This window comes from Loxodonta africana, chromosome 4 (assembly GCF_030014295.1).
Source record: "Loxodonta africana isolate mLoxAfr1 chromosome 4, mLoxAfr1.hap2, whole genome shotgun sequence".
NCBI lineage: Eukaryota > Metazoa > Chordata > Mammalia > Proboscidea > Elephantidae > Loxodonta > Loxodonta africana.
This window is the reverse complement of record NC_087345.1, coordinates 133256891-133281670: the sequence shown is the minus strand read 5'-3', so window position 1 is coordinate 133281670 and position 24780 is coordinate 133256891. Positions and strand designations below refer to the sequence as shown.

Here is a 24780-nt window from a genome sequence, read left to right as displayed (position 1 = left end):
GAGCTCAGCTGCTAACCGAAAGGTCGGCAGTTGTAATCTACCAGCTGCTCCTTGAAAACCCCATGGGGCAATTGTACTGTCCTATAGGGTTGCTACGAGTCAAAATCTACTCAACGGCAACTTTTTTTTTGTTTTAAGGTATATTCTTTACAACGGCAGCCTGAGAACAGTGGACACTCAAGGGTCAGGATTTGTGTATTCCAGGGGAAAAGAGGTAGTGGATTAGGGCCTCTGAAAGTGGGTGAAAATGCAAAGAAAAGGAGAAATTTTCGACGGTCTTCAGGTTTGTCCTGTCATTCTGTTTCCCTGAGGTGTCTAAGAACAGCTTCTCTGCCTTCCCAGGGTTGAGTTTACAGAGCCAAGTCTCTTTGGTTCCCTGGAGCCTCCACCATCGAAATCTTTACCGACAGCCAGGTAACAGGACTCACCTAGGGCTTCACCTGCTGTCTGTCTGCCTCTTCGAGTGCACCCTGGGCTGGGATGATACTTCTGTTTGGCTGAGTCTACCATACCCTTTCTCATCTACCAGCAGCCCTGAGCCCCTCCTGCCCTTCTACATGACACCAGGACTCCCTTGGTCTTGGAGCCAGGTCAGAGACCAGGGTTTCTTTCCCAGTGACCTTGAGGTTTGAAAGCTGAGCCAATTCCCTGGCAGATGGTGGGGCCTGAGGCTTAAATTCATGTTCTGCATTTTTTGCATCAGCCGGAAGGAGTGGGAATAAGGCCACCACAGTGACCTTAACCACAGGTGAGGGAGGGGAGTGGGGGAGAAGTGACTCACTGTACACCTACCTTGTATGTTATCAGCTTTAAGTCTCAGGATGTGTTGGACCCTATTTTAGTCTCTGGACTTTGTCATCATTCAGTGCTATTTTCCCCAATACGCAGAGGTGGAAAAGGGATTGGCTAAGGGCCTCTGTCTCCATGGAGACTGTGACGCTATCCCTTTATGGGGACTTTGGAAGAGAGGCAGACCTGGGAGGCTGGAAAAGGTCCCCGACTTGACTAACTTCCTCCTGTCCCCGAGTCTCAGCATTAGGGTTTTTCTCCTACCCGCTTTGGGGCTTGGGAAGACTGGCCGTTTTAGAGGGGTAAACTGAGGCCTAGGAAGGGCAGGGGATGACATTGGGTCACAATGAGTCCCAGGAAGAGCAAGGATGAGCTGAGCCCAGCAACCTGGGCCCTCGGCTTTTTCCCCAAAGTCCGGGAAGCCCCTCAGCTCCATTCTTCCTTGACCCTTCCATCAAATAAATCTGAGCGTCAGCGACCCTTTCAAGCGCTTCCAAGAGCACACGCTCCAAGATTTTTCTTTTAAGGAGCCCTTCCCCTTTAAGATTCACCGCTCTTCCCATTACGCTGCGTCGCATCCTTAAGGCCCCGCCCCTTCAACAGCTTCCGCCGAGCCGCGACCGCAGCGCGGCGGTCACGGCCCCTTTAAGCCTGAGCCCCGCCCCCTGGCTCCCCCTTCTCTACCTTCCCCTCCCCCGCCAGTCCGGGTGCCCCGGCAGCTCTTGCGGCGCGGTGCGCGGCGGTGAGCAAAGGGTCCCGAGGGGGCGCGGGGACGAGTTCCCCGTCTTCCCCGCCCTTGCTGTGTCCTCGTGGGGCAGGGCCAGAGCAGATGGAGTGGTGGGGAGCGCGGGAGGGGTGGGCCGGGAGCGGGTCGAGCAGAGGGAGGGGCCCAGGTGACCTGGGGGAGGGGGTGGCCCCCCGTGGTGTTGACCAGACTACCGGGGGGTGTCGGGGACAGGGCTTACGGTCAGGCGTTGTTACTCCCTTCTCGTGTCCGCCCAGTGTCCCAGTCCAGCGCGGTTGGAGAAGCGGCCCCTGTGGCCCTCTGGTGTCCAGGCCACTCCGTAGGGGGCGGGTGCTGGCCGGGTTCAGCCGGTCGAGACCACAGACGTGGAGGCTGCCGAAGAGGCCCAGGCTGAAGGCTGTGGCCTTTGAGGGGGCGGCGGGAGGGTCCCGGCACCCCTTGGAAGTCAGGCAGAGGTGTGGGCCACAGTAAAAGGCACAGGGGTGAAGAGTAGCCAGTGACCAGGGGCCTGACCCGTGAGGGGCCGATGTTTGCTAGCCTCCCCAATATGCGAGCTGAGTTGGGGGTTGGAGAAGGGTCTGTCTTCAGAACCTCAGTTCCAAACCTCTGCCCATCAGAGAGCTGGCGGTCACCATGGCAATGCGGGAGCTGGTGGAGGCAGAATGCGGGGGTGCCAACCCACTCATGAAACTGGCTGGGCACTTCACCCAGGACAAGGCCCTGCGACAGGAGGGCTTGAAGCCTGGCCCCTGGCCTCCAGGAGCCCCACTTCCAGAGGCGGTGAGTGGAAAGCCCAAGTGGTGGCTGGGATGGAACGTCCAGGTGTACACCTTGGATAACTAATTGCTTTCTTTATTGTGCTGCAAATAATAGTTACCATCTTTTTAATGAGTGTTTACTCAACATTATACTAAGCACTGTGCATTATTATATAGACGAAGTAAACAATTTTATACATAAAGAAACTGAGGCCCAGAGAAGTTATGTGACTTGTTCAAGGCATGTAACTAGTCAGTAGTAGAGCTGGAATTTTAACTCATGTTCAACTGATTTCGCCACTGTACCGTATTGCCTTCCTTTGTGTTCTGTCTTAGGTCTCTAAGCCTTTGGGAGTATCCTCTGAAGATGAGGTAAATATGTCAGTGTCATTTCCACTGTAAACTGTTAAGCACTCGACTGCTAGCCAGTGGGTTGATGGTTTGAACCCACCCAGAGGTGCCTTGGAAGACTGTCCTGTTGATCTGCTTCCAAAGGTCACAGCCTTGAAAACTTTCTGCAGCAGTTCTACTCTGCACACATGGGGCTGCCGTTAATGGGCATTGACTTAACAGCAACTAACAACAACATTGTGCTTTTATTTTTAAACTTGCCTCACCCATATTTCAATCTTTGGTCTTCCCTGAACAAATGAGATTTGCTTTAGCTCTCCTGCTTGTTTTTTTTTTTTATGTATTATTTGTTTCCAAATCTATGGAGAGTTAAGTTTCTCTCTCTCTTTAATTGTCTCCAGTTTCTATATTATCCTTTCATTGTATCTGACATCAGTAGCTCTCATCCAGTGGATCCTGTCTCTTGCTGGGACTTCCCTGACCCCGTGGGTTCATTTCACTATCTTTTCTGACAGCTGGTGGCTGAATTCCTGCATGACCAGAATGCATCGCTTGTATCCCGTGCCCCTCAGACCTTCAAGATGGATGACCTCCTGGCGGAGATGCAGGAGATTGAACAGTCCAGCTTCCGCCAGGCTCCCCAGAGAGGTGGGTTCAGAGTCTGGTGGGAGGGGAGGTCACCATTTTCTGTGTAGGCGGGGCCAAGGGGGTTCCAAATTTGAATGCTGATGACATTGTGGAACTGGATATAGAAGGAAACAAAAGGAGCATAGTGTTTTCATGTGCATTCAGGGTTACTTACTAGGCATAAAAGAAATGATAAGTATTTCTTTTTTCTGTTTTTAGCCCCTGGTGTGGCAGACTTGGCCTTGTCTGAGAACTGGGCCCAGGAGTTTCTTGCAGCTGGAGATGCTGTGGATGTAACTCAGGATTATAATGAGACTGACTGGTCCCAAGAATTTATCTCTGAAGTTACAGGTGAGACTCCTTATTGGAAAATCTGTAATGGTTTCAGTGGGGGCAATGTAAGTTCTATACTGCTCCCCTAATTCATTTAAGGGTACAGGGTGATTTCAGCTGTTTATTATTTTTCTGGCCTCTTGACATATTTTTATGTAGGGCATTTAGCATGATTTCCCTTAGGTGATAGTAGGGAGTCGAAATTTATATTAAGCAGAGGACTGAGTTTGAACTGGGTAAGAGATTTTTCCAAATCCGTATAGTTCAAACCCCAATATATATGTGTGTGTGTGTGTGTGTGTGTGTGTGTGTGTGCACGTACATATATATGTACCACGAAGAATTAGGTCTACCTCTTTGTTATCTGGAACTTTATTACTACAGTTTGGTAGAAAGGATCCAGAGAGATTGGGTGGATGGCTGTGTTGCCCAGGAAGAGAAAAATATGTGCCAATAGCTTCTGTGATTCTGGCAATAAGTCATCTTGAATATAGTTGGGGCCTTGGAGAGTGGGGCTGTGGAGTTTAAAGCCAAGACCATACCTTGATGATAATAATAAAACTTAATAGCTAATATTTTGTTCAGGGCTTTGTGTCAAGTTGTTTAAATGCATTATGTATTTAATCCCTATGAGAATTCTTGAGGTCCTTACTGGTTTTATTTCCAGTTTATAGATAAGGAAACTGAACCATAGAGGTGAAGGAAATTGCCCAGCTTTGTAAGCGGTAGAGTTGGGATTTGACTCTGGGATGAATGATTCTCTTCTTTTTTGATTGGCCACAGACTTCAGGGTCTCAGCCAGGGCTTTGAACTGGTTTGAACCGGTTCAGTCACGACTGACAAAGTGAAACCAGAATAGACTTGAATTTTTAAAATTTGGATGATCCAGAACCATAACTGGAATGGGAAAAATTATGGGTTGAAGCTGGAATGGGAGACTTCGAAGAGGTGTGGTGAGCCCTTTCGGGAGGCTGATAGTTGAGGTTGGATTATTACCAGCACTGAGGAGAGTGACACACAAAGTGGTGCAGTTGACCACCATCTTTGAGCTGGGCACAGCTCTTTCCGACTCTGCACAGAATCCTATGGGCAAGACATTTGGTTGCTATGCAACATGTACACTGCCCTTGTTTTCTAAGAGGGAGATTAAGTTTCACGTAAGGTTTTGACCCATAATTTTTCCTGTTCTAGTTGTGGTTCTGGGTTACCCAAATTTTAAAAATTCAGATCTGTTCTGGTGTCACCTCCTTGGCCATGACTGAACTAGGAAGAACCAGTTTGAAGCCCTTGTCTCATGCTAACTTTTTCCTCTTTGAGATTGTCCATTGCGCACTTCATGCCTTGGGATTGATCCTTCTGTCTGTAAACCTACCTAATTTTTTCTTCCTGACTGGTTTCAAAGAGAAGCACCATTAGCCTTTTCCAATTTAAGAAATAAAAGAGAATGAGAGGCACAAGTGGAGAAAGTTACAACGATTCTAGACTCTAAGGGAGCTTATACCATCATAGTTCCTGAATTTTTCTGAGATGATAAATAGGACCTAATTAGTTTGTCTTCTACATCATTTAGAAAAAAAAAAATATTGTGTTTAAGGTGGAAGTTTACACAGCAAATAAGGTTCCATTTAAGAATTTCTACACAGACTATTCAGTGGTGTTGATCACATTTTTCACAATGTGTCATCATTCTCATCCATTCCATCTGTACCATTTCTAATACTGTAGTTTCCCTGCCCCCTTACCTTCTCATTATTTTTGCTTTCCTTGCCCCCTTACCTTCTCATTTATTTTTGCTTTGGAGTAATTTTTTTAAAAAAAAATTTTAAATTTAATTTTATTGTGTTTTAGATGAAGGTTTACAGAGCAAATTAGTTTCTAATTAAACAATTTATGCACATTATTTTGTGACATTGGTTGCCAGCCCCATGACGTGTCAACACTTCCTGTCACCACCTTGGATTCCCCATTACCAGCTTACCTGTCTCCATCTGCCTTCTTGTCCTTGCCCCTGGCCTGGTGTGCCCGTTTAGTCTTGTTTTGTCTTATAAGCCTGTCTAATCTTTGAAGGGTGAACCTCAGGAGTGACTTCAGTATTGAGTTAAAAGGGTATTGGGGGCCATACTTTTGGGGTTTCCTCAGTCTCTGTCAGATTAGTAAGTCTGTTTTTTTTGTGTGAGTTAGAATTTTGTTCTACATTTTTCTCCAGCTCTGTCTAGGTCCCTCTATTGTGATCCCTGTCATAGCAGTCAGCGCCATCTAGTTGTGCTGGATTAAATCTGGTGGAGGCTGTGGTAGCTGTGGTCCATTAGTCGTTTGGACTAATCTTTCCGTTGTATCTTTGGTTTTCTTCCTTCTCTTTTGCTCCAGACAGAGTGGGACCAGTAAGACGTATCTTAGATTGTTGCTCAGAAGCTTTTAAGACCCGAGACACTACTCACCAAAGTAGGATGTAGAACATTTTCTTTATAAACTGTGTTATGCCAGTTGAGCTAGATGTCCTCTGAAACCATGGTCCCCAAGTCCTCAGCCCAAGTAATTCAGTCCCTCAGGGAGTTTGGATGTGTCTCTGAAGCTTCCATGAGCTGTGCTGACTTCCCTGATATTGTGTATCATCTTACCTTTCGCCAAAGTTACCACTTATCTATTGTGTAGTTAGTGTTATTCCCTCCCTGCCTCTCCCTTCCCTCAAAACCATCAAAGATTGTTTTTGTGTGTAAACCTTTACATGAGTTTTTATAATAGTGGTCTCATACAGTATTTTTGTCTTTTCGTAATTGACTTATTTCACTCAGCATAATGCCTTACAGATTCATTCATGTTGTGAGGCATTTCACAGATTCATCGTTGTTCTTTATCGTTTCTTAGTATTTCATTGTGTGTAGGTACCATAGTTTGTTTATCCATTCATCTGTTGATAGGCACTTAGGTTGTTTCCATTTTTTTGCTATTGTGAATAATGCAGCAATGAGTATGGGTGTGCATATGTCTATTCATATGATGGCTCTTATTTCTCTAGAATATATTCCTAGGAGTGGGATTGATGAATTGAATGGTATTTCTATTTCTAGCTTTTTAAGGAAGTGCCATATCGTTTTTCAAAATGGTTGTACCATTTTACACTCCCATCAGCAGTGCGTAAGAGTTCCAATCTCCCCGGTCCCTCTCCAACATTCGTTATTTTTTGATTTGTGCCAGTAATGTTGGGGTGAAACAGTATCTCATTGTAGTTTTGATTTGCATTTCTCTAATGGCTAGTGATCGCGAGCATTTCCTCTTGTGTCTGTTAGCTGCCTGGATGTCTTCATTGGTGAAGTGTCTGTTCATATCCTTTGTCCATTTTTTAATTGGATTGTCTTTTTGTTGTAGAGGTATTGGATTTTCCTATGGATTTTAAAGATTAGACCTTTGTTGGATTTGTCATAGCCATTTTTTTTCCCCAGTCTGTAGGTTCTCTGTTTACTCTTTTGTTGAGCATAAGTGTTTAATTTTTAGAAGATCCCAGTTATCTAGTTTATCTTCTGGTGTTTGTGTATTGTTAGTTATGGTTCATATCTTATTTATGCCATGTATTAGGGCCTCTAGCATTGACCCTATTTTTTCTTCTATGGTCCTTGTAGTTTTTGGTTTTATATTTAGGTCTTTGATCCATTTTGATACAGTTTTTGTGTATGGTGTGATGTTTGTGGCCTGTTTCATTTTTTTACAGATGAACATCCAGTTTTGCCAGTACCATTTGTTAAAAAGACTGTCTTTTCCCCATTTAATGGACTTTGGGCCTTTGTTGAAGATCAGGTCCCTGCAGGTGGATGGATTTACATATGCGTTCTCAGTTTCTGTTCCATTGGTCAATCTATCTGTCATACCAATACCAGGCTGTTTTGACTATCGTAGCTATATAATAGGTTTAGTAATTTTTAACCATTTGGTCTTATATAGGTGATTTTTTTTAAAGAAGCTCATTATTCATGGTAATAATCTTTATTTATGAGCCAATCTGTTATTTAGTTAAAAGGTGACCTCAACGGATATTTTCGGTTTAAGGTTTAAAGCTAATCTCAGGGCAGTAGTCTTGGGGAATCTCTAGTCTCAAACAGTCCAGTAAGTCTGGAATTTTTTAAGAATTTGAGTTCTGTTCTACATTATTCTCCCACTCTGCCAGGATCCATCTACTGTGGCTGTGATCAGAATGGTTGGTAGTGGTAGCTGGGCACCAACTAGTTCTTCTGGTCTCAGGGTAGATGAGGCTGTAGTTTGCATAGACTATTAGTCCTGTACACTACTTTTTTCTCTGAGCCTTTGGTTTCCGTTCTCTTTTGTCTGGACAAGTAGAGACCAATAGTTGTATCATCACTTTGGGATATAGTACACATACTTTACTATTGCTGTCAAGTCAATTCTGACTCATAGTGACCATGTAGGAAGAATAGAATTGCCCCATAGGATTTCCAAGGCTGTAATCTTTAGAGGAGCAGATTGCCACATCTTTCTCCGGTGGAGCAGCTGGTGGGTTTGAACTGCCAACCTTTGGGTTAGTGGCCGAGTGCTTAACTACTGCACCGTCAGGGCTCATTAGAACATACACTTTATGAGGTATATTATGCCAGTTAACTGAGTTGTCACACGAGACTATGGTCCTAAGCCTTCAAACCCAGAAAACCAGGTGTTTGGTTAAGTCTAAGAAGTATCTGGAAACCCTGGTTGCTTAGTGGTTAAGAGCTATGGCTGCAAACCAAAAAGTCGGCAGTTCAAATCCACCAGGTGCTCCTTGGAAACCCTATGGGGCAGTTTTGCTCTATATCTTGGGTTGCTGTGAGTCAGAATCAACTCGACGGCAGTGGGTTTGGTTTTTCTTAAGAAGTATCTGTAACTGTGTCCCCTATGTGGTTTATTATATATATGGATATACCTGCATGCACACACATACCTGTATGTACATATGCCTGTAGATATATCTGTCTGTGTGCACATACATGCCTACATATTTGTACCTATACACATATGCCTACGTACATACTTGTGTAAGTATACACATTCTTTGATTGGTGTTGCAAAATTATATTTGTCATATCCTTTACCAAAAACATCCTTATCTCTTGTGCATTTCTTAGTGACATCATTTACCTTGGTCAAGCTGTGTACACTTCATCCACATCCTATGCTGCCTTTCCCATCACCAAAAATAACAAGCATCTGCTAACTCAAGAGTGCTTCCTCTTCTTCCCCCTGAACCATCCCTGATAACCACCAATGAGCGTTGGTCTCTGTATATATATCTATTTTTGTCTTGTAAAAGTACACTCGTACAATATTTGTCCTTTCGTCACATCACTTTTATTCTTTTAAAAGATAGGGCTTTCTCCATACATAAAAGAGAAAAGCCCCAAAAATCTAACCGCTAAAGCTCACCTTTAATAAAAGCTATTGGCCCCTTTTGTCATGACTCCTTTTCCCAACCATAAGTTGGAGTTGAGGTAGAACAATAAGTACTCTTGGCTTCATTAATAATATTAAGTACTTTATAATCTTAAACACATTTTATGTTCATAGTTAACCTTGTAAGGTATTTCTCCCATTTTATAGATGAGGAAACTAAGATTTGGAAAGGCTAAATACTTTGTCCAAAATCATTTAGTAACAGAAATGATATTCAAACTCATGTCTGTTTTACTCTAGGTTCCAGAGTCTTCTCTGGAGAATTGCTTGAAGTTAACCAGAGCCATAGCAAAGACGCTCCTCCAGACAGAAACTCTCAGTTTTTCACGCACATCATAGACTTAGGTGCTGCCTCTTACCACAGAGAGGCTTCTGTTGTAATGTGGGCATCAGTCGTTTTTTGATGACTCAGGAAAAAAATCATTGCTACTGTGTGCATTGAGATGGATGAGATTTTTGTTACAAATCCCTGAATTGCTTGCAACCAGTGAAATCTTCCTTAACCTGTAAATGTAAATCAACTGTGGAAAAACATGTTGGACCTGTCTAACTTGTTAAATCCTCTTTGGAAGGTCTCTCTTCTATTTTTTATGTTCATTTGGCACTGTGCCTGCAACACAGAGGCAGGGACACCGGAAGCAGGAAAAAGAAGTTGAGCTGTTTGGGGTCTGCCTTCATAAAAATGTCTTATTGAAGTAGTATATTGTTTTGTGTGTAGTAAGTCTTGAGTATTTATTGAATGATTGGAGATCTAGGAGATTTAAAGGAAGTCGATTTTCTAGTAATATTTTTTATCATCCTTCTCATAGCATTTGTGGGTGACATGAATGATACAGGTTAATGATGGATAAGTAGCTTTTAAGATGAGGGAAGGTTATAGTCTTTAAATCTTTATTGTTATTGTTTAATCTCCATTGTTAAGATCCTAGAATCCAGTTTAAAAGGAACCTTGAATTTCTTTTCTGTTTTGTTTTATGTTTTTATTTGGAAATAGAGTTTCACCAGAATTTTCCAAAAAATAGAAAAAAAAGTACAGGGAGGTTCTGTGTACCTTCACCTAATTTCTTCCACTGTAACATTTTTTTCCTTAAATTGTACTTTAGATGAAGGTTTACAGAGCAAATTATTTTCTCATTAAACAGTTAATACACATACTGTTTTGTGATGTTGGTTGCCAACTCCCCGACATGTCAACACTCCCCTTCTTGAGCTTGAGTGGCCTGTTACCAGCTTTTCTGTCCCTTCTGCCTTCTCATCCCTGTCCTTGAGCTGGGATGCCCATTTCATCTTTTTATGGGCCTGTCTAATCTTTGGCTGAAGGGTGATTGAACCTCAGGAGTGACTTCAGTACTGAGTTAAAAGGGTGTCCAGGAGCCACACTCTCAGGGTTTCTTCAGTCTCTGTCAGACAGTATGTCTGGTCCTTTTTTTTTGTGAGTTAGAATTTTGTTCTACATTTTTCTCCAGCTCTGTCCGGGACCCTCTGTTGTGATTCCTGTCAGAGCAGTCAGTGTTAGCTGGGCACCATCTAGTTGTGCTGGACTCAGTCTGGTGGAGGCTGTGGTAGTTGTGGTCCATTAGTCCTTTGGACTAATAATCTTTCCCATGTGTCTTTGGTTTTCTTTCTTTTCTCTTGCTCCAGACGGGGTGGGACCGGTAGAGTGTCTCAGATGGCTGCTCACCCATTGTAACATTTTGTATAATTATAGTAAACCAAAAACCAAACCAAACCCAGTGCCGTCGAGTCAATTCCAACTCATAGCAACCCTATAGTACAGTATCAAAATAGGGAAATTGCCACTGGTACAATCCACAGAGCTTACTAGATTTTACGAGTTTTACATGTACTCATTTGTGTGTGTATGTGTATAGTTCTGTGCAGTTTTATCGTGTGTAGATTTGTGTAACTACCACCACTATCAAGATATAGTCCCGTTCCAGCACTGCATGAAGCTCATTTTTCAGTCTGTCATACATATGTGTGTATATATATATTTAAATTTGATTTTGGTGTTGACATTTTTTGATGGAATGTTCCCTTCCCCAAATCTTCTGGACCAAATAGTTCTCCCTCAGCTCCGGGGATGAAACATATCTGTCAGGGTTTTTGAATTTAGACGGCCTCAGCTAATGTGGTGTATGAGGTTCATGTGATGATCACGAGAGGTAAATCTGCACTTTCATAGGAAAAGCAATGGGCAGCAGTAGCAGAAGGTGATTAACAACAGACTTCCCTGGATGGTGGAGGAAGAGGCTATGGAATAACACTCTTTTTGTGACATTTTCTGTTTTTGGTATGGACTTGCCATGAGCAGGCAATAATGATAATGATAGCTAATATTTGCTTTATATATGCATTATCTCATTTAGTCTCACAGCAACCTCTATGAGGTATTACTATTATCTCTATTTCATAGATACAGAAATGGAGACTTAGAGGGGTTAAGTAACATATCTGAAGACACACAATGAGTAAGTGGTGGGATCTGACTTTAGCCCTGGTGGTGTAGTAGCTAAGAGCTTGGCTGCTAACCAAAAGGTCGACAGTTTGAATCCAGCAGCTGCTCCTTGGAAACCCTGTGGGGTAGTTCTGCTCTGTCCTATAGGGTTGCTATGAGTTGGACTCGACAGCAACGGGTTTGATTTTGGGTAGTCTGACTCTGGAACCTCCATTCTTTACCACAGTGCTATACAGCAAATAGAAACTTCCATGGATGAGGGTAGGAAGTTTTGAGTTTATGAGTTTTGAGGTTGGGGTAGATATGCCTAGAAGGAATGAATACACAGTGAGAAGCCAAACGATCTAGAGCTAGAGGTGGACATTCTGAATTGGATACATGGTATCTAGGTTGTTGGTTCTAGCTCTGCTCATCTATGTGACCTAGAAAAGTCCCTTCCTTTCCTTAGGTCTTAGTAACTTCAATCCCAGAGGTATTCAAATGGATCTGATTTTGTGTGCGAATTTCTCAAAAAGATTGTGAAGGCCAAATGTTATTCTTTTGGTTATTTGATTTTGACTCCTTTGTTGGAGCAAGTTTCCAGTGCCAGAAAGGTCTGGATCTTGTGGCTAATATGGCCAGATACCAAATAACCCCTACTTGAGGATGACCTTTTCTCACCTTTGGGGTTTTTTTTACCCTAATTCTGCCTCATGCCAGTTTTAAGGTCTAGATACTTTGTATTTTTTCTGTTGCTTCTTCTCTTTGAGAGGATCATTTCACAGAAATGGTGTTCTCTGTAATTCGAGAGCACTTGTGGCCAGAATATGTTTTTGGAAAATACTGTAGTTGAGAATCAGGAGTGACTGGAGAGTAAAGAGGAGGGACTGATTATTCTCAACAGAATGGAACCAGAGGACTGGGAGGTATTATAAATGTGTTTAAGTACCAGGCTTCTTCTTACTAGGTTTCCCCACTGTTCAGCCAACAGTCTAGTTAGGGCAAAGGAAAGAGAAACGTTGCCTTTAAGAACTAGTGAGGAGAATCTGGATACAAATGGTTGAGAGTCCTTGAAATTAAGGGATAAAATCCATGACAAAAGAAAACAATACAACAAACAAAAAAATGCCAGCGATATCTTTTATTATATTAGTAATATATTACTCATTATTAGGCGTATTTTGAAAGTCTCGATCCTTTGTTTTTTCAGATTTTGAGATTACTTTCTTGGATGTTGAGATTACTTTGTTGAAATTATTCAGGCAAAGTTTCAATTCAAATGGAATAGAAAGTTCTGTTACACATTAATGTTGAGGATGTAAATCTGCCTTCTCAGCATTAAAAGCAACGGCAGTCAGATCTTCAAATTGGGAATAAAGATAGGATGGCCATTTCAGTATCTGGTTCGTGAAGATATGGACACAGGGCAGAAGGAAAGAACATCACGGACTCATGGCTTTCGACGTTTACTCATTCTTTAGGGTGGGCCTATTGGGATAATCTGTCTCTTTGCTCTTTTTTTTTCTGGCTCCACAGTAGTAAAGGGCAAAGTCCCAGAGGCTGAGAAACAGTTCAGCACCCTTATTCAATCTATTACTTTGATATGTTTATTCTGATGTTGCAGCAGTGCCCTTTGTCACTAGAGCTCCTAAGATAATTTCTAGAAGTTGACTGAAAAACACAGCCACTAAAACCTAATCAAAGATGATAGAAGTCAGAATAGTATTTACCCCTGGAGGGTGGGGTGGATGAGTATTGACTGGGAAGGGGCATGAGAGAGCCTTCCGGGAAACTGAAGTTCTGTATGTTGATCTGGGTGGTGGTTATATGCATGTATTCATATGTAGAGGTTAATCACTACACTTAAGTTTGGTACGCTTTATGTACTTCCATGTTTGTATGTTATACCTCATTTAAAAAATGAAAAAAAGCAAAAACAAGCATCCAGTGATAAGAGTGGGCATGGGTTTCTTTAATTCTAACCTAGCATTCTGTCTCTCACATTCTTTCAGTAGGTGTATCAGGATGAAATGAGGTTCCTTTTGTTGGGATGGTGTGACTCTGGACAGAGGGAGAACAGACCAGAGGCTTGACAGGGGCTCTTCTGTTCTCGCATAGCTCCTTATCTTTTCTGTGTAGTACCTTCAAGGAAGGTGGAGGCCCTGGTGCCTCTTCTTTCTTAATCAATGTCTCTGATACTTCAAGGAGGAGGGCTTGGTCCTTAATTCTTTACTGAGCCTTCTCATTTGGTCTTTCGTTCACAACTCTTAGTGAACTTCTTTGCTAGGCTCCTTAGGAATGGGCTGGATATTGAAGACGATGTTGGAGATATAGTAGTACAGTGTTTTCTTTTGACCAGGGGTCTCTGAGGAAGTCTACAGGGTTTTGTCTGATTTGGCTTAGTTGAGAGGATCAGCTGAATATGTGTAGTACTCTCCCTTTGCCTTGTCCTTCTCTGAACCTGATGTAATTTCCCAACTCTCTGCTCATTGCAGACCCCTTGTCTGTGTCCCCTGCCCGCTGGGCGGAAGAATATCTGGAACAGTCAGAGGAGAAGCTGTGGCTGGGAGATCCTGAAGGGACAACCGCCACTGATCGCTGGTGAGTCCAGCTACTTCTTTCTGTATCCCTAGGAAAGGAGTATTAGACAGTTTTCCCACCTTCTCCCAATCTTCTCCATCCACATTCTCAAACCAGCTTGCAATCCCCTTTTTCTACTTGCATTTTTAAGGTTTCTACTTTCCTATTACTCCTATCAATTTACATCTCAAATGTCGTGAAGTCAAGAATCCTAACTATATCCTACCAAAAGTTGGCAACTTTACCTGTTGCACCCTTTTCCCTTTTTAGATTTGAACTCGCTATTGTCTGTTTTTTCTTTCTGCAGAGATGTGTTTGAGAAAGGGAGAGGTGAAGGGCTGTAGCTAGTACTTTCCCACTCTTGCCCAAATGTCCTTCTTTAATGTGAATAGGAATTGGTAGGCCTTGGACAAGAGAGTGGAGTAGTGTCCCTTTCTCTCTCCCACCATAGGAACTGTAACCGCCACGGGCTGGGAGTGGGGAATAGCAGGGAAGGTGATGGCAGACTGATGTGTAAAGTGAGCCTGTCCTTCCCTGTTCCAGGTATGATGCATATCAGCCTGAGGAGGATCTGCAGCACATGGCCAGTGACTTTGTAGCCAAGGTGGATGACCCCAAATTGGCCAACTCGGAGGTGAGCCACATCCCACTGCTTCTTTGCCCAGCAGAGCTGTTCTTGGAAGGCAAGACTCTGCTTCTCTTACCTGAGTTCAGTTTAAAGAGAGGCAGATGAAATCCTGGGTCATTTCCTTCCCGTCCAGAGAACAGAGACTTAGGATCCTGCTTCTCCCTTCCAGTATTCTTTCCGTCATTTCCTTGCCTACAAACCCGTTTCTCTTTTCTGATGCTTTCTCAAACCTTTAGAGCCAGAAATCCCTTTCTTTTTGGCCTCTACTTTTCTCAGGGTCATTAGCATATCTTGTCAGCTGCTAGGGGTGGTCAGGGGGAGGGGAGAGTGCAGGGTCCTCTTGGGCATGGTTGAGAGTATACCCCTGGAAGTCCTCTCCCAAGTGGCCTATGTGTGTCTCTGTGCCCCAGTTCCTGAAATTCGTGCGGCAGATTGGCGAGGGGCAGGTGTCCCTGGAGTCCGGTGCAGGGCCGGGCCGAGCTCAGGCAGAACAGTGGGCAGCAGAGTTTATTCAGCAGCAGGTAGGATATTGTCACATCCCAGTCCCACTTCAGAGCCAGCTGGTGCCCCAGGCCTTGGGCTTAGTGTTCATTGGTCCCAGATGGGGTAGGGATTGTTATTGCCAGCTTCTCTTGTTAGTGTCCAGGTCCTGAGTGGGTGGGAAAGAGATTCTGAGAATGTCTTTTTTCTCAGAAATGTTGAGGTCGTTGGTGGTTAGTGGGTGTTGAGTTGGTGTTCAGTGGATAGAAAGGTGGTGGTGGTCGTCCTGACTAGCCTTCTTTGTCACAGGATACATCAGAGGCCTGGGTTGACCAATTCACGAGACCAGTAAACACATCTGCCCTTGATATGGAGTTTGAACGAGCCAAGTCAGCAATAGAGGTGAGAGCAGATAGTGCAGGAGCAGGTACCCAAAGAGAAAACACGCTTTTGACGGGAGTGGGTGTATTAACATCAAAGATGATGAAATTGCATTTTTAGTATTCCTGGGTCATTTGGGTCAGAATCGCTTGGGGAGTAGGGTGGGTGCCTTTTAAAAATGTCAGTTCCAAATCTCTGGGGATAGAATCTGGAAATCCGTGTTTTAAAAAATCTCTTCAGATGTTTCTTAAACATATTGAAATTTAACAACTACTGCCCTGGGAGTCCTCGTGGGCTTGAGGGTAGGGTGGGGTGGTCACGATGAATCTCCCTTTTGCATCTCCCTTCCCCTCCTTACAGTCTGATGTCGATTTCTGGGACAAGTTGCAGGCAGAGCTGGAGGAGATGGCAAAACGGGATGCTGAGGCTCACCCCTGGCTGTCCGACTACGATGACTTCACAGCTGCTTCCTACGATAAGGTAAGATCTTGCTTTTCAGGTTCCAGAATTTCCTTTTTTTTATTGTCTCCCCTTTAATCCTATATTCGAAAGCTACTCACTTGACCCCTTTCCATGAAAAGAAGCCTGAATCATTTCCTTGCTGCTGCGCTCCTTCAGTAATTGAGTGTGTAGTTTATTCTTGGGCTACCAAGGTGCATATAATCGTGCTTGTCAAATAATGACTAAACAGTGGCATGCTATAGTAGAGGCTTGCGCGTGATGCCTTAAGAGCATAGACGAAGGAGCTTTGCTTAGGTGGTCAGACTGAACATTTCGAGAAGGTTGCCAACTCCTCAGGTAGGGAGCGGTAGTCGGTAGACCATTCCTCTGCCTCCACATCTTAGTATCTTTTTTAACTCACAAGTTTATTTTAAGTTCTAATCTCTTTTAATAGGCAGTAGTGGGTGGGTGGAGTCATTTGTCTCAATTCAGGGTTTACAAAGAATTATATTAAATATTTTAGATGTTAGGAAATTTCCCACCAGTCAGTGGTGAAACGTGGTCGAATTTTGCATATAGCGTGTGCTATTGACTTACAAGCTTATGTTATATCAGGGCTGTCACTGTAAAAAGACAAATCTACTTGTGGATTGTAGGGTACTTGGAATGCATGTAGTTAACAGGTGAGCCCCCGAGTTGAAGCCTGAGGGGGCAGGGAGAAAATTGCTTCGTTTTGAAAAAAAGCAAACTGGGGAGGTGAGTAGTGATGTCTTTTTTTCAGCTTAGATCTGCTTGGGAAATGATTCTGGGGTGAGAACCAGGGCCTGAGATATGACACAAAGCAGGATGCTGGGGCTGGACCGTGATATAATGAGGGAGTTGTGCAAAGATAGGAAAGAAGAAAGTTAAGAATAACTTAAAAAATGCTAGGATTTGAGAACCAATGAAAAATTTTTAGACCTAGGAAAAACATGATTTTGCTTATTATTCCAGCCTGATTCCTTGTTTTTTTTTTTTTTTTTCTTCCTGAGAACAATTCTGTGATATAATAGAGAAGAGAGCTTACTTCTTGGAACCCTGCCGAAGTTTCGCCCTAATGAGTTTAATTCTGTAGAACCCTGATGAGGAACTGAAGGAAATACCTGGAGATAATACTTTTATTAATTTGTACTAACAGTTTAATAAGTTGTGTAAGTCCCATTAACTTATAAATGGCATTATAAATTTTAGATAAAAAATTCCATTCTTTTGATATAAATGTAGACATAGTAGTAATTTCATATGAACAGTGTTTCCTCTTAAGACTTATTACTCATATCTATGATATCCTGGCTGGAATATATTTTTCAAGTAAAAACTTAAAAATATAGTTGTTTTTAGATTCTTGAGCCCTATTCGATATCATTGATACCTTGGAATATTGCAAAATTAGAATTGGAAACACTTGCATTACTCTTCCACAAAAAACACTGTGCTTTATTACTCACTAATAGAGAACAATTTAGAGTCTGTCTGGCTTTATGTTAACTAATATTGAGTTATATGTAAATATAGTACTTAAAAAAATATATGGATCTGATTCTGGTTGTCAGATGAATTCATGAGTCTTTTTGTACTAGTTTTTACTGAATTTTCAGAGACAACTTACATCTGTAGCTCAAGCAGATATTTTATACTCTGACCATTAAGTGGGGTTTCTGTGGTGGGACAGACTCTTAGCAGTGACTGTTTCCGCAGTATGATCCTATGAGATTTTGGAGTGGATGAGACTATGGACCGACTAGTCATGGTGATTTACTTTTCAGGCTGCAGCAGCAATGCCAAGCTCATCCTGCATGTTGTGGGTTGCTGAGAGTTCCTCCGGAATCCTCTTTTTTTCATGTGTGTGTATATTCTAATTTTGGAAAGTTCTTCTCTGATCAGCAATGTAGGGAGGCTAGATAGCATGGACAGGGAACATTCTTAGAGGATCCAGTGGTTGCAAGATGATGGCATTGATTTGTTGCATTGAAGACACAGAGAGCATTCAGATCACTCCTGTTGTCATATACAGGCTATTATATCTTAAGGAAGTATCCAGAGCAATGAGGATAATATCAGTTTATGACTAGTATTTTAAACTTTTTGATAAGACTTTGGTGTATATTCTCATTTGATGCTCTCAATAGCTCTGAGAGGCAGAAATTATTTTCATTAGGAAATTGACTTATAGATGGCAGTAGTCTTTGCTTCCTACTGGATGGCTTCACATACGGATTGATGATGGACAGTAGTTAATGTTGAATGCAGAAGGATTATTCTAATAAACTTTAATAGCCGAGGGCAGGGGTCGACAAACTGGCCTCCAGGCCAAATCCAGCCCACCACCTGTTTCTATACGGCCTGTGAGCTGAGAATAGTTTTTAACATGTTTAAATGTTTGAAAAAAATCAAAAGAAGAATAATATTTTGTGACATGTGGAAATGATAGGAAATTCAAATTTCAGTGTCCATAAATAAAGATTTCTTTTTGGAGCACAGCTATGAGCATTTGTTTACATATTGTGTGGGGCTGCTTTTGAGCTACATGATGAAGTTGGATGGTTCTGAAAGACCCGCAAAGTCTGAAGTATTTATTGTCTGGCCCTTTACAGAAAAAGTTGACTGATCCCTGGTCTAGGGTCGTTTTCTACCTTTGGAGTTTTTATATCATACAAAGATGTCCCAAGAACATACCTATTCTCAATATGAATATCCTTTTTATATTTATACATTTATCCCAAATCCATCTCTTATTATGTGTCATGCTTCTTAAACCTCCATTATAATTATTTAATTTCCCTTTGTGACAAATAATTTGCTTTTTATGATTTCTACTAGTTTAGAGCTTTGCTGGCAAGATGTATGTTTCTGGTTCTTCAGCAATTTCACAGTAACATCAAAAAGGGGCCTCATGTCTTTATTATGTATAGTTTCATTCTAATTTGTCCTTAACTGCATTTAGAAGGGCCCAGCCCGATATTTTGCATCTTTTTATTTTGATGCATTGTTTCACGATGATGACCATTTATTCCCCAAAAGGAACATTCTGCTCACTTGTCCCAGGTCATACTGCTTCATAGTGAATCCCATCTAACCTTATTACCCCTGCTGAACTTAAAATACGCGTGGACAGAGCTTTGCAGATAGCATTATCGTTCTTTTCTCACCTTAAAATCCTCAACTGGAAGTGGCAGTGTAAACAGAGAACAATGTCTTTTGGAAGTATTCTCTGCCACCAGGATTTTGGCATCCAGCTTTCATTTAGTACCAGATACGGATTAATATTAATAATTACTGAGAATGAAATTGGGAAATAAATTAAAAATTGCAGAGTGTTTTCAACACATGTTATCCAGTTGATGCACAGGATGACTCTATGAGCAAGGTAAGAGTTGCAGTTGAATGGCAGGACCTCTGACTCCAAATTGCATGTCCTATAGAGTCGTTATGAGTTGGAATCGACTTGATGGCAATGGGTTTGGTTTGGTTTGGTTGGTTATGTATTATCATGTTGTAGGATAACGAGAAATGTACTTGGAAGAGCGAAGGAGAGCTTATCTCATTACTATTACTATAAGCAGGTCCTGTTCAGTGGTGAGAATTCAAGGATGTGGAAGTGCAAGCCTATGAAGACTTTCTAAAATAGGCTTATTCCTAGCCTGGGTCAGAGTCTGTAGACTTGCATAGTTCCCCAGTTATTGTGAACAGGAGATGGCAGTGTGAGCATGGTACTGAATGGTTTTACTTTAGTCGTAGGTGATCTCCTTTGTAATATGGAGAATTTGCCAACAGTTAATTCAGGTGTCTTTTAGGGGGCCTTCAGTTTCTTCTTCTCCACCTCTATTGTGGTTGTCATCCTCCCACCCCTCCTGCTCTGACTGTGATAGTTCTCTCTTAGAGGGTTTCTCACTTGCTTCCCTTCCTTGTAGGGGTACCAGTTTGAGGAGGAGAACCCCCTACGTGACCACCCTCAGCCGTTTGAGGAAGGGTTGCGGCGACTTCAGGAGGGGGACCTGCCGAACGCTGTGCTGCTTTTTGAGGCGGCCGTGCAGCAGGACCCTAAGCATATGGAAGTGAGTGACTCATTGCTCAGACCTCAGACTGGAGACTGCCTCCTCCGATTCTGAGGGAGGCTCCAAAATAGAATAGGCAGGTGGGTTAGGGCTGAGGGATGGCCTGGGGTGGAGGGGGTGAGAGCGAGATAGTGAGCAGGGGAAGCCAGAGTAAAGGAGGATGGAAAGGTGAATGCAAGGGGTGATGGAATCTGTCAATTTTCCTCTAGGCTTGGCAGTATCTGGGTACCACACAGGCAGAGAACGAACAGGAACTGTTAGCCATCAGTGCCCTGCGAAGGTGAGTACACTGAAAGGCGGAGGCTGGGGATGGTTCCAGGGCTCTGCAGTAACCTTTAGAATGATGAGAGTCCAGACCCAGATCCTTGTCTTCTTTCTGGCCACTAACAGCAGTGTTTTCTTATGATAAAACTGTGAAGTTTGGAATGAGTTGGCGATAACTGGTTCCATTCCCTTCTTCAGCTTTTGATTTCTTTTGTGAGGCCATGGCTGGTTCCTTGGTCACTAAATCTTTTCCTCTTCTCAGGTCTGTAACTTTTATTAACTTACATGTCAGGAGATTCCCATATCTTCCTGTATCTTAACCTGAGGGAGTTGGACAGGTGAGGTGGTAGATTTGGATTTCAAAGCTTGATTTGAATCTGTGGGCACTGATGGGTGCCAGTGTCATTGCTGATACCAAGTCTGCCATCTCTGTCCATACAGGTGTCTAGAGCTAAAGCCAGATAACCGGACAGCACTGATGGCCCTGGCTGTAAGCTTCACCAATGAGTCCCTGCAGCGCCAGGCCTGTGAAACTCTGCGAGACTGGCTGCGCTACTCACCCGCCTATGCCCATCTGGTGACACCTAGTGAGGAGAAGGCTGGTGGGGCAGGAGTGGGCCCCAGCAAGCGTGTCCTGGGATCTCTGTTGTCTGAGTGAGTATGAGGAGCTCCTGGGTCGAGAGATGGTAACCTGAGTTTCAGGTGGGAGGATGACCTTGGTTTTGGAAGTTTGGATACACTAAGACTCCAGGGTCTAAGAGTGGGATGAGAAACCCAGGATCAACTTGAAGGAGGTCTACATTCTACAGTGCATTGCTGGGCTGAAACAGAAAAACAGGTTTTTAGGTTAGAATTTGGGACTAGGCGGGATGGCTGATAGATCGATGGTTCTTGGGGATGTGATTGACTGATTAAGGCATTATTTGGAGAGTGTGGAAATAAAAACATAGCTATCTATCTACTTTTTCTGCCTTTTTTTCTCCTTTTATAGCTCCATGTTTCTTGAGGTAAAAGAGCTCTTCCTGGCAGCTGTGCGCCTGGACCCTACGTCCATTGACCCTGATGTGCAGTGTGGTTTGGGAGTACTTTTCAACCTCAGTGGGGAGTACGACAAGGCCGTGGACTGTTTCACAGCTGCCCTCAGCGTTCGTCCCGATGTGAGCCTCCAGGGAAGAATGGAGATGGGATATGACTGTACTGTCTTGAAGAATTATTTGTTGGCACTTTTGGAGTCATGGTCTATTTTGTTCCAATGTCCAATATGCTGACTGCCTTAGGAGGAAAAGAAGTATGGGAGTCCAGGTCATCTGGATGTAAGGGAGTCTGCATGGAGTGAAGGGTTACACTGTGATCACACAGTGAGCTGTTGACAAAGGAATGGGATAGTAACACATGTCAGCATAAAACCAAGTAGTGAAGTGGGGTGGGGGTGGAGGGATGGGTAGAATTTGATCTGAGTCTAGCTCATGTTCCTGACGCTTCTACATCCCCATCCCAGGACTATTTGTTGTGGAATAAGCTAGGGGCCACCCTGGCCAATGGAAACCAGAGTGAAGAAGCAGTAGCTGCGTACCGTCGGGCCCTGGAGCTGCAACCTGGCTATATCCGGTCCCGCTATAACCTGGGCATCAGCTGCATCAACCTTGGGGCTCACCGGTGAGAGTATCTATTGAGTAATGAGTGAATGAACTCTTTCCCCCTGCCTTTGGTCCTAGCTCCTCGTTCAGTCATATGACTAACGAGCCCTAGCCCTTCCTCTCCACATGCCAACAGTCTGCCTACTTCCATTGCTGTTCTGCGCACCAGCTCTCATTCTTCTTCTTCCCTGCAGGGAGGCTGTGGAACACTTTCTGGAAGCCCTGAACATGCAGAGGAAAAGCCGGGGCCCTCGGGGCGAAGGAGGCGCCATGTCAGAGAACATCTGGAGCACACTGCGTTTGGCATTGTCTATGTTAGGCCAGAGTGATGCCTACGGGGCGGCTGATGCCCGGGATCTGCCTGCGCTCCTAGCTATATTTGGCCTGCCCCAGTGACAGTGGGATGGGCTGCCCTGTGAGTGTCCGCCTGGAGGGGTCCCTGCTCTGGATGTGACTCCCTCTCCCCAAACGGGCCTACCAAGGGGGTGGGCTGATGACCACAAGCGGTACGGCCTCTCAGGAGCTGCCTCAGTATAGGGGCAGGTAGTTCGTGTTCTAGTCCCTACGTAATTGTAGGAAAACGAGCTGTGTTGTCTCCGAGTCCCTTGGTAATTCAAGGGCCGTACATCCAGCTATACATCTCTCTGCTCATCATGCCCTTTCTTGGTGCTGCTTCTTGGGTAGGCCCATAGATAGAGGGTAACTGTTGTCCTCAGCTGCCGTTTCTTACAGGGCCTACCACATTTGTAATGTCTGTCTTTCCCCCCCAGTTCTACTGGGAGTTGATGATAGTATAGCTTCCTTAGGCAGTTGTGTGTAGGAGGCCCTCCTATCTTGCACCTCTAAAGATGACTATAGCTGGGATAGGATGTGTTAGGGGTCGGCCTGCTTGATTAAATGTTGATGGGCTCAGCAGAGCTGAGTTTTGGTAGAGGTGCCCATAGTTCTGTCATCCTTGGATCTCTCCTGGCCGTGAGTTCAGATTCCCTGTGAGTACGATGCTGCAAGCAATAATGCTGGTATCATTATTGCAGGGGTCCTCTGGAGCTTATGTATGGGTCACCATGGGGCCAGGGCCTGTTGCTGCAGAGTGTTTGGGGGTAGGGGAGGAGGAAGGCTCATTTGGGGAATGAGCCTAGAGGGGATCAGATGGGATCAGATCAAAGGCTCTGTTCTGGGGGCTTTGGTGGGAGGACAGGGCAAGTGGGATGCAGGTTGTGAGGGCAGCAGTCCCCCCTCTTCTTAGAAAAATCTGTGTGTAGGAGTTGAGCTAGCTCTTCTGGAAGGTTGGTTGAGAAATTGCAACCTTGCCAAATCCCAGGCAAAGAGGGGTATCAGTGTTACTGTAAGCCTTTCCTGTACTTCTTGAAATATTTCTAGGGGAGAGTGTCAGAAAATCCCCCTCCTGCCTGTTACAAGGTGAAGTTTGAGGGAAGATGAGGGGGCGGCTTGTATTCTTCTCAGCTCTCCCGCATGGGAAGATAAGTAATCCCCAGAAATGACTGCTAAGCCTCTTGCCTTGTCTTCAGTAGCTAATGATCAGAGAGATTTTTTTTTTTTTAAAATTGCCGTGGTCTCAAAGTTCCATCCTGAAATCTATTTTTCTTTGTATGAATGTGTATATGATTTAAAAATAAAACTGTAAAGTATTTGTATGAAGAATAAATGGAGCTGACGTGGGTATGAGTCCTGTTGCTGGTCATGAAGGTGGGGGGCAGAAGGTGGGTGTGTGTTTGGAGGATTGGTATTCAACAGTTTTTTTCTTCTTTCTTTATCTTCTCAAAATCTAATTGGTATATTGATTATCCCTTCATCCATCTATTCAATAATTATGGAGAACCTAATATTTGCTTGGAATTCTGGTGATGCAGTGTTTAAGAGCTTGGCTGCTAACCAAAAGGTTGGCAGTTTGAATCCACCAGCTGTTCCTTGGAAATCTGCAGGGCAGTTCTACTCTGTCCTATAGGGTCTGTATGAGTCAGAATCAACTAGACAGTAATGAGTAATATATGCTTGGTGGTAATATGAATAAGATGGATGTCTTAGTCATCTAGTGCTGCCATAACAGAAATACCACAAGTGGATGGCTTTAACAAAGAGAAATTTATTTCCTCACAGTAAGGTAGGCTAAAAGTCCAAATTCAAGGCATCAACTCCAGGGGAAGGCTTTCTCTCCCTGTTGGCTCTGGAGGAAGGCTCCTTGTCCTCAAACTTCCCCTGGTCAAGGAGCTTCTCAGGCACAGGGAGCCCAGGTCCAAAGGACGTGCTCTGCTCCCGGTGCTGCTTTCTTGGTGGTATGAGGTCCCCAACTCTCTGCTTGCTTTTCTTTTATCTCTTGAAAGATATAAGGTGGTTCAGGCCACACCCCAGGGAAACTCCCTTTACCTTGGATCAGGGAGGTGACCTGAGTAAGGGTGGTGTTACAATCCTACCCTAATCCTCTCAACATAAAATTATAATCACAAAATGGAGGACAACCACACATGGCCTACCCAAGTTGATACGCACATTTTTGGGGGGGATGTAATTCAATCCATGACAGTGGACGAGGGCCCTGTCTTCATGGAGCCTATGGTGTATCAGGAGAGACAGATACTTAACAATCATATACATTTTTTACACTTGTATTACTACTACAAAGGAAAATACAGGGTGCTGTATAAAAGTTAAAGGTCTACCAACTGTGCTTGATTGCTAACCTAAAGGTTGGCAGTTTGAACCCACTTAGTGGCTCCGTGAAAGAAAGACCTGACGGTTTCCTTCCATAAAGATTACAGCCAAGAAAGCCCTGTGGAGCAATTC

General features: G+C 43.7%; 1 protein-coding gene across 6 annotated transcripts; it reads left to right on the top strand.

Annotated features, from left to right (window-relative positions):
• The first annotated feature begins 1411 nt into the window (after positions 1 to 1411).
• PEX5 (peroxisomal biogenesis factor 5) lies at positions 1412 to 23664 on the top strand. 6 transcript variants are annotated; one of them, XM_064284668.1, is made up of 16 exons: positions 1412 to 1531; positions 2152 to 2314; positions 2629 to 2664; positions 3159 to 3291; positions 3490 to 3621; positions 13969 to 14074; positions 14597 to 14687; positions 15092 to 15202; positions 15471 to 15563; positions 15927 to 16022; positions 19934 to 20077; positions 20287 to 20357; positions 20783 to 20995; positions 21333 to 21498; positions 21840 to 21997; positions 22173 to 23664. In XM_064284668.1, exons 2-16 carry the CDS (start codon positions 2168 to 2170, stop codon positions 22372 to 22374), a joined length of 1899 nt encoding a protein of 632 aa, XP_064140738.1. In that variant the 5' UTR covers positions 1412 to 1531; positions 2152 to 2167; the 3' UTR covers positions 22375 to 23664. The 6 variants fall into 6 exon arrangements, with proteins under 6 accessions (XP_064140738.1, XP_064140739.1, XP_064140741.1 ...); XM_064284667.1 differs by having other exon boundaries at positions 1413 to 1531; positions 15903 to 16022; XM_064284669.1 differs by lacking the exon at positions 2629 to 2664 and having other exon boundaries at positions 15903 to 16022.
• Positions 23665 to 24780: the final 1116 nt, after the last annotated feature.